Raw genomic sequence first — 9,539 nt, 5'->3', positions numbered from 1 at the left:
TCCACCACATTGGAAGAGACTGTGAGAGTCTACTTTAGCAAATATGTGAATATTTATTGAATTGCACTGTCACCCCCGTAGGGGGCAGCATTGTCACACCATGGAAGTGGGCGGATACATATCCTACATAAAATATATAAATGGTATATTTCTCCAATAACTACGGGCACTCTGCCAGTAACCATCATGGCTCCCGCCACTCCTTACGTCTTATGGCGGCGCCAGCGAGTGACGTCAGGCCTGCGCCAGCGATGCGGAGTGGGCGGGGCAGTCGGCGCTGGGAACCCACGTGTGTCTCCGGTGCGGCGATGAAGGCGAAGCGGATACAGGTGAGGCGGGAGGCTTGCAGTCACGTGTTAAAGAGCGCGGGCTGGTTCGGGTGTTCCCCTGTGGTGGGGGAAGGGGTTGGTGCTGTTGCCCCAGGGAGGGGTAAACACTGGGGGCAGTAGAGAGCAGAGAGTGTATACCGGTTAAAGGAGACATGACACCCCCCAGGTTGGTTGGGGGAGGGGCCTGTGTGGGAGAATTGAAGACTATGGAGCACAAATGTATCAGAATCTCCCCCAGCTGGACCCCCACCGTGTGATCCGGGCTTTCATCTTCCATTTGCACCCGAAACAGTTGCAGGTTTCCCCATAAAATACACTTTCTAGTGTTGCTGATCTCCTGCAGCTTCTTTCCCTCACTTCCTGTCTGCCTGCATTCTAACCGGCCGCACTTCACCGGAATCTGTGTGACACCCTCAGAGAACAATGGAGGACAGGGATGGTGCGTTGTCACCCTAGAACAGGAAGTGCCTGATCAAGGATTCTAATGGCAGGATCACCAGTGATGAATTTAATGAAAGCTTTCTGTCTGCTAGCACACGCTCCAGGTGTCGGCCAGAAATCCTTGCTCTGGGCTAGCTTCCTGGTGGTGGACAACGTAGGAGAGAGATTGAAGGATTGGACGGAGTGTTGTCACCTTGTAAAAGGAAGTGCCTGAACAAAGGCCTTCTTGGTAGGATTGCCGGAGATTTCTATGGGATGGCTTCACGTCTGCATGGATGGAGGCTTTTTTGGGCCCAAAATATGCATGGGAGCTTTTTTTGTTCCAAAAGATGGACGTAGGGTTTTTTTTTGGTCCAAAAGATGGACGTAGGGTTTTTTTTTTTGGTCCAAAAGATGGACGTAGGGTTTTTTTTGCTCCAAAAAATGGACGTAGGGTTTTTTTTTGGTCCAAAAGATGGACGTAGGGTTTTTTTTTTGGTCCAAAAGATGGACGTAGGGTTTTTTTTGGTCCAAAAGATGGACGTAGGGTTTTTTTTTTTGGTCCAAAAGATGGACGTAGGGTTTTTTTTTGGGTCCAAAAGATGGACGTAGGGTTTTTTTTTTTGGGTCCAAAAGATGGACGTAGGGTTTTTTTTTTTGGGTCCAAAAGATGGACGTAGGGTTTTTTTTTTTGGGTCCAAAAGATGGACGTAGGGTTTTTTTTTTTGGGTCCAAAAGATGGACGTAGGTTTTTTTCTTTTTTGGGTCCAAAAGATGGACGTAGGGTTTTTTTTTTTGGGTCCAAAAAGATGGGTGTAGGGTTTTTTTTGGGGTCCAAAAGATGGACGTAGGGTTTTTGTTGGGCCACAGGAGGAACGGGCGAAGACGGACGTGAGCTTTTTTTTTGGTTGAGAAGATGAATGTAAACTTTTTTTAGTTCCAAAGACGGGCAAGAGTTTTTTTTCTTCCAAAAAACAACCGTGAACACTTTTTTTTATTCTAGAAAATGAACGTGGGTTTTTTCAATCCACAGGAGGTTTTATTTTCTGCCCAAAAATATGGACAAAGTTTTTTTTGGTTCAAAATATGAAAGGTATGTCTTTTTGTCCAAATGGAGGGACAGGAGCTTTTTTCGTCAAAAAGACAGATGTGAGCTTTTTTTGGTTGAAAAGATGGTTGTAAGCTTTTTTTTGTTCCAACAAATTAACATAGGTTTTTTTGGTCTACAGGAAGAAAGGGAACTTTTTTTTTTTTTTGGCCCCAAAATATTGACGGGAGGTTTTTTTTGGCTTGAAATATGAAGGGTAGCTTACTTTTAGGTCCAAAAGACGGCTGTGAGCTTTTTTTTTTTTTGCTCCAAAAGACGGCCGTGAGCTTTTTTTTGCTCCAAAAGACGGCCGTGAGCTTTTTTTTGCTCCAAAAGACGGCTGTGAGCTTTTTTTTGCTCCAAAAGACGGCTGTGAGCTTTTTTTTGCTCCAAAAGACGGCTGTGAGCTTTTTTTTTGCTCCAAAAGACGGCTGTGAGCTGCTTTTTTTTGCTCCAAAAGACGGCTGTGAGCTGCTTTTTTTTGCTCCAAAAGACGGCTGTGAGCTTTTTTTTTTGCTCCAAAAGACGGCTGTGAGCTTTTTTTTGCTCCAAAAGACGGCTGTGAGCTTTTTTTTTGCTCCAAAAGACGGCTGTGAGCTTTTTTTTTGCTCCAAAAGACGGCTGTGAGCTTTTTTTTTGCTCCAAAAGACGGCTGTGAGCTTTTTTTTTGCTCCAAAAGACGGCTGTGAGCTTTTTTTTTGCTCCAAAAGACGGCTGCGAGCTTTTTTTTTGCTCCAAAATACGGCTGCGAGCTTTCTTTTTGCTCCAAAATACGGCTGTGAGCTTTTTTTTTTTGCTCCAAAAGACGGCTGTGAGCTTTTTTTTTTGCTCCAAAAGACGGCTGTGAGCTTTTTTTTTTTTTGCTCCAAAAAATGGATATAGTTTTTTTGGTCTACAGGAGGAACAGGAGCTTTTTTTTGTCCACAAAATATCGACATCTTTTTATTTGGCTCAAATTATGAAGGGGGGCTTTTTTGGTCCAGAAGATGGATGTGAACTTTTTTTCCTAAAAAACAGTTGTGAGCTTTTTTTTGTTCCAAAAAGATGGACATGAGGTTTTTTTGGTCAGTATCAATATGAAAGGTTAATGCTGGTTTCCAATAGAAAGGTGTCGGAAAACAAAGTGCATAGCAGTTTGTTTCATTTGGGGCTTCATAGCCTCCGACTGGTCAGGGTGCTCATTCCGACCCGTGTCCACAGCCAGGAGCACCCACAATGGGCACGTGAGAATCCGAACTGGACCACAGAGCAATGGAAGAAGGTGGGCCTGGTCTGATGAATTACCTTTTACATAATGTGGACAGGCGGATGTGTGTGCGTCACTTACCTGAGGAAGAGATGAACTATGGGGTGGAGGCAATGTGATGCTTTGTCTAGTGAAGTCCATGCCTCAGTGACTCAAGGCAACAGAAGAGGGACCTTCTCAATATTAGATAGAGCATCATGAAGTTATGGTAGATGAATTGTAGAGGTTCCTCCCAAGGTTGCTAGAGGTTCCTTGATCTGTGGTTGATGTATCTCCCATGTGATGGTGCCTCCATGATCTTGGCTCCAGTGCAAATTGGCAGAGCCAACCTAGTGACATGATCTCTTCAGTTGTCCGTATGGGCAGTGATCACCAATATAAGGGACCTTCTTCCCACCGACCCTTGATGAATGTATTTTTAGCAGGGCTCCCCTGAGAGACAATGGTAGATGAATCCTAGAGATTCCTCAAGGTTGCTTGAGGTTCCTTGATCTGTGGTTAATGTATCTCCCATGTGATGGTGAATTTATTTTTAGCAGGGCTTCCCTGAGAGACAATGGTAGATGAATCGTAGAAGTTCTTCCCAAGGTTGCTAGAGGTTCCTTGATCTGTGGTTGATGTATCTCCCATGTGATGGTGCCTCCATGATCCTGGCTCCAGTGCTAATTGGCAGAGCCAACCTAGAGACATGATCTCTTCAGTTGTCCGTATGGGTAGTGATCACCAATATAAGAGACCTTCTTCCCACCGACCCTTGATGAATTTATTTTTAGCAGGGCTCCCCTGAGAGACAATGGTAGATGAATCCTAGAGATTCCTCCAAAGGTTGCTTGAGGTTCCTTGATCTGTGGTTGATGTATCTCCCATGTGATGGTGAATTTATTTTTAGCAGGGCTTCCCTGAGAGACAATGGTAGATGAATCGTAGAAGTTCTTCCCAAGGTTGCTAGAGGTTCCTTGATCTGTGGTTGATGTATCTCCCATGTGATGGTGCCTCCATGATCTTGGCTCCAGTGCTAATTGGCAGAGCCAACCTAGAGACATGATCTCTTCAGTTGTCCGTATGGGTAGTGATCACCAATATAAGGGACCTTCTTCCCACCGATCCTTGATGAATTTATTTTTAGCAGGGCTTCCCTGAGAGACAAATTATTTTAAGGGTTCCCCTGGAGTAAAAAGTTTGGCAAACGTTGCTCTAGATGGTCCTCACCAATGCTCACTGAATGAACCTGCCTGATGTGCCTATAGGGAGGAAGAGCTACTGGAGGCGGCTGTTCATGGGGGTGTCGATGTATTCAGCCCCCTCTTGCAGGCTCAGGAATAAGGTATTGTAAGCGAGAAGCTCAGATCTATAAAAAGGAATTTGGCCTTTCCTTAAATTAACCCATGGACTTTCCTCTTTCTAGAAGAATGGCCATGCTGCCGGAGAAGTCTTGTCTGAAGATGTGGAAAAGTCGAAAAAGGCCTCCGCTCCGAAGCAGAAAGGGAAGCAGGCTGCCAAGAGACCATCAAAGACTAAAAATCCGAAACCGGCAAAGGTGAAGAAGCCTGATCTCAACAAGCCAATGACTACAGAGGAACTCATCAAACTGAAAGAGGCGGAGCAAACTTACCACACCAGCCTCCTGCACATGCAGGTAACTTCTCTTCGAGTAGTGTGCATTGTCTTCTCCTGCGATAGACTTGTTCAAAGAATAATTTCTTAACTACTTGCCAACCGCGCTATAACCGGATGATGGCTACAGCGCGGTTGTCCAGTTCTGGGAGAACGTCATATGATGTCCTCCCAGAATTCGCCCTCCCGCGCGCCCCCAGCAGATCACCGGTAAATGCAGTTGCCGGTTATCGGCTGCACTTTCCTCACCCTGTCACAGCATGAGGAAAGTACTGCCGATAACCGGTGCCCGTCGGTGCCTAGTAGTGGCACCCACTTGTGCCCGTCGGTGCCTAGTAGTGGCACCCACCTGTGCGGCCTCATCAATGCACATCAGTGAAGGAGAAAAATTACCTTTTTGCAAAATTTCATAATAGAAACAAAGAAACTTTTCAAATTTTTTTGCTCTCATTCCAACCAAAGCTAAAAAAAAAACAAACAAAAAAAAAAAAAGTTTTGCCATTAGGTATACTTTAATTTTAACCCCTCGCCTACCGGGCACTTTTACCCCCTTCCTGCCCAGGCCAGTTTTCAGCTTTCAGCGCTGTTGCACTTTGAGGGACAATTGCGCGGTCATGCAACATTGTACCCCCATATGATATTTTTATCATTTTGTTTCACACAAATAGAGATTTCTTTTGTTGGTATTTACTCCCTGCTGGGTGTTTTATTTTTTGTGCTATAAATAAAAAGAGAGCAAAAAATTTGGAAAAAAAAGTTTTTCTTTGTTTTTACTATAAAATTTAGCAAACAGGCAATTTTTCTCCTTCACTGATGTGCGTTGGTGAGGTGGCACGGATAGGCAGCACTGATAGGCACTGATGATGCTGCACAGATATGCAACAATGATGGCCACTGACTGGTGGCACTGCTGGGCAGCATTGGTGGGTGGCACTGCTGAACACAGGTGGGTGGCACTGCTGGGTGCTTGGGGGGGGCGCATTCTGGCAGGACGTCATATTATGCCCTCTCAGAACTGGACAACCGCGCTGTAGCCGTCATTCGGCTATAGCGCGGTTGGCAAGTGGTTAACCCCTTGCAGCATGCAACCAGTCCAGGATGAGAAAATTCTCCAGCATAGCCTCCTCCCCTCTTGCATTTAATAGCTCTCTCCTGTTCTGGGAGTGTCTTCTTACTGTCTGTGCTGTCCCAGCTCCTCCATCTGTCCCTTCAACTCTTTACATAACTTTATGTGGGTTTGGGGGGGGGAGTGAGGGGGAATCCTCTAGAAGACGGGTGTCAAACTGGCAGCCCTCCAGCTGTTGCAAAACTACAAGTCCCATGAGGCATTGCAAGACTGACAGTTACAAGCATGACTCCCAAAGGCAGAGGCATGATGGGACTTGTAGTTTGGCAGCAGCTGGAGGGCCGCCAGTTTGACACCCCTGCGGGAATGTCAGCTGAGTGACAGCTGTGAGTCTGCTGGGGCTTCTAACATCACATCCAAGTTGGCGGCACCCAGCAGGAGTCTCAGGTCTGCTGGCGGACTATTAACCATTTCCGGACCGGGCGCTGTAGTTGAATGGCTGGTCAGATGCGCCGCATCTCACGATTGCGAATGAAATCAATGATCAGGGCGTGGTAGATACCAAAAGTGTTTGTCTTCATCAGATCGAGGAGCTGCTTCAGGAAATCAAGCTGAAGGAGAAGCGGAGAAAAGCCATTGACGAGTTTCTAAAGGAGATCAGCAATCTCATGGAGAATATCCCAGAATCCCCCGAGAGAGATGTAAGTAGTGAGATCATTTCATGAGGACGTTGTCATCGCTCTTCAGTCTTCATTCTCACGGCGTGGCTCTTGTTTCTGCAGCTGGTGGACCAGACCTGGCTACCCAAAAATGTGAAGGTTCCCTTCCTGCAGGTCCCCTATCAAGTGAAGGGCAAGTTCCATTTTCGTCCTCCGACCTCCATCAAAGTGGTGGGCAGCTACCTCCTGGGGACATGCATAAAACCGGAGATCAACGTGGACCTCGCTGTCACCATGCCACAGGTAAGGCACAGATGGTGGGCTCTATACCTGGGAACACGTCAAAGAGGATGTTGAAGGAAATCCTTTTTAGAGCATCTGAGATTTTATATGATATTGTTTAACCCTTTTTGCTGCCGAAGGTGCAGAGTTTAACCTCTTCACCCCGGCCGAACGCAAACATGCAGCCTCCCTGTGTCTGGGCCTAGACCCCGAGCAGCCACACATTTGCGTTGTATTAAAAAAGAACATATGTGTTGAGGGCGCGCACCCTGCGCGCTCCTAGCACACATGTCCAGTACCTACGGAAAGGTCCCGATCTCCTCTTTCGATCGGGACCTTTCCCGATCATGTGACCGCTACAACGGCGGTCACATGACCGGGAAAGTCTTGTTTGTACCGCCGTAACACGCCGTCGTGGCGGTCACATGATCCTAAGCCCTGCCTCCCGGCTTCTGAAACCCTTAAAGGGCCAGGAGGCGCCGGCGCGAAGGGGTTAACGATGGTAGCAGCCATGTTTATGCATGCTCCTGACCAGGGCTGCTGTCAGAACCCGCAGGGCCCCGAACAGCCAACGTGACAGGGCCCCCAAATAAACACCGCTTACTAGGCTTCCGTTATGACTGAACACAGTGAGTGATCGGTACCAATCTCTCATTGTGTTCATTCAGGAAAGGAAGGGGTTGGTAAATGTGACATTTATTTCGGACCCTTTCCCCACTCTCCATCCTGAAGGATCCTATTGTGTGTTTTCAGCTGGGAAGGAGAGGTGAGAAGCCGGCGGTATTGAGGGGGCACACAAGGGGGGCTTGGGCAACATGGGGAAATGTATAGTGCTGCAGAGAGCGCCATACAGAGGATCAATTCCAGTCATTTTCCCCGTCCCCCCTGTCTGCCCACCTCTGATTCACCCAGCTACTTGGGGCCCCCCTGCTGGTCTGGGCCCTGTACAAGAAGACCAGTGGTACCCCCCTTATCCACGCCCTGCATCTGCCTGCTATAGTGTGTATACTTTCTTAGCCAACTGTTGGCTTTCTTGTGAGAGCTGCCTGATCACCTCCATGGGTGCGGGTTCCAGGTTCCACCTGCTAGCCTCTAAGTCCTTTCCGTGTCCTGTAGTGGCTGATAAGAGCATCCACAGGGGGGAATGGGGGGTCATTGGACAGACACAGCAGGAATGGCTCTAGTTCTGCTGAGCTACAATTGGAGTTGCTGCCTGCTGGAAATGTACGTTCTCCTTGTTGCAGGGTGCTGCTGGTTTGACTATTGTCCGCTAGTGACAGGGTCACTTTGAAATTTTCCTTAACCAGTTACTCTCCGCCCTATAGCAGAAGTACTGCTAAAGGGCAGCATGGCTGCGAAAGAAGCATGTGTGTACATGTATGTATGGAGAGATAGAGAGAGAGATAGATATATAGATATATATATATATATATATATATATATATATATATATATATATATATATATATATATATATATATATATATATAGTGACAGTAGGCAGGTGAAATCACCTGGGTTGCCGTCCTGATGGACGATACATTTGTCCAAGGTTCAGACTCTATGGGGATTTGTTCCACTAGAGGGAAGTGCTGAGTCCTTCAGCACTGTGGTGATGAGCCCAGCTGAAGGTAGTGGGCTCATTACGGCTGTTATAAAACTTCACAGCCTGCTTAGGGAGTTGCTCCACCCTGGAACCAGATCTATGCCTGAACTGACTGGGGAGCAAACATCCTATCTGGGGGCAGGGAGACAAAGCCTGTGTGGCCGGCCTCCCAATTACCAGCGACTAGGTATAGCATCAGGCTGTACCTACTGGATAGCTAGGGAAGCTATTTGTACAGTAAGTAGCCAAGTTGGCCAGGGTTTGATTTGATGTTTCTTTTTGGTTTGACGTTTTCCTGTAAATATTTTGAATAAACCGCACCTTTTTGTTTTTCACCTCCACTGTTGTTGTGCTGTTAAATTACATTTATGTACAGAGTTGCATGACTGCGCAATTGTCAGTTAAAGTAATGCAGCGCTGTATTGTAAAAAATTACCTGGTCAGGAAGGGGGGGAAATCCTCTGGAGGGAAAGTGGGTAATAAACATTAAAGCGGAGTTCCACTCACCTGTCAACAAATAAAAGTCAGCAGCTACAAAAACTGTAGCTGCTGACTTTTACAAAACAGCCATTTACCTGTCCCTCAGTCCAGTGGTGTGTCCCCCGCAGCCCGTTTCACTGGCCGTCCTGTATGCCTGAAGGCCGGCATCTTCATTATGGCCACCCGGTTGTGATAGCTTGCGGCTTCACAGCCGGGGGCCCACTGCACATGTGCGAGAAGCGCTGCACTTCATGAATGGTCCTGTAGTCTTCTGGGACCTGTCTGTGTCCCAAAAGACTACAGGGAGGGAGGGAGGACACCTTCCTAGGCTTAGGTGATCGGACTGGAAATGGTAGCGGGTACCTGTCAAATTTGGGTACCCACTACCCCCCCCCCCAACCCCCCAAAGGTGCCAATCCTTAATGGGGAGCAGGGAGCAGTCCTTAAAGTGGAACTTCCCCTTTTGGGTGGAGCTCCGCTTTAATTTGTCCTGAAAAAAAACAAGGCATAATCCATGATATGTACGTGATGACACGTATGCTTTTACGAACACATGTCAAAGTGCAAAATTGTGTTTAGTCGGTTAGATTTGTTGTTACCCTTTAGGTGAAAAGGGGTTCAAGTTTGTTTATTTCGGAAGATTGTTACCTTGAACTGGATTTCTTTTTTTTTTTTTTTTTTTTTTTTTTTAAATCTGATCTTGGAATTTTTTTTTGCGGCTTGTTTCTTTGCAGGAGATTGTCCAGGAGA

The 9,539-nt window shown here is 46.8% G+C and overlaps 1 protein-coding gene across 1 annotated transcript in view; it reads left to right on the top strand.

Annotated features, from left to right (window-relative positions):
* Positions 1–251: 251 nt before the first annotated feature.
* The window catches only part of NOL6 (nucleolar protein 6), a 39,370-nt gene continuing 30,082 nt past the window's right edge, over positions 252–9,539 (top strand). The window contains exons 1-5 of the mRNA XM_089666896.1: positions 252–329; positions 4,488–4,718; positions 6,347–6,463; positions 6,545–6,724; positions 9,524–9,539. The exon at positions 9,524–9,539 is cut by the window's right edge and continues 153 nt beyond it. Coding sequence (XP_089523022.1) covers positions 252–329; positions 4,488–4,718; positions 6,347–6,463; positions 6,545–6,724; positions 9,524–9,539 — 622 coding nt within the window. The remainder of the gene's footprint in view (positions 330–4,487; positions 4,719–6,346; positions 6,464–6,544; positions 6,725–9,523) is intronic.

This window comes from Staurois parvus, unplaced genomic scaffold, assembly GCF_062004578.1.
Source record: "Staurois parvus isolate SC_StPar_1 unplaced genomic scaffold, SC_StPar_1.0 ptg002891l, whole genome shotgun sequence".
NCBI lineage: Eukaryota > Metazoa > Chordata > Amphibia > Anura > Ranidae > Staurois > Staurois parvus.
Note: the sequence above shows the minus strand (reverse complement) of the source record. Positions and strands in the feature narration are given on the sequence as shown.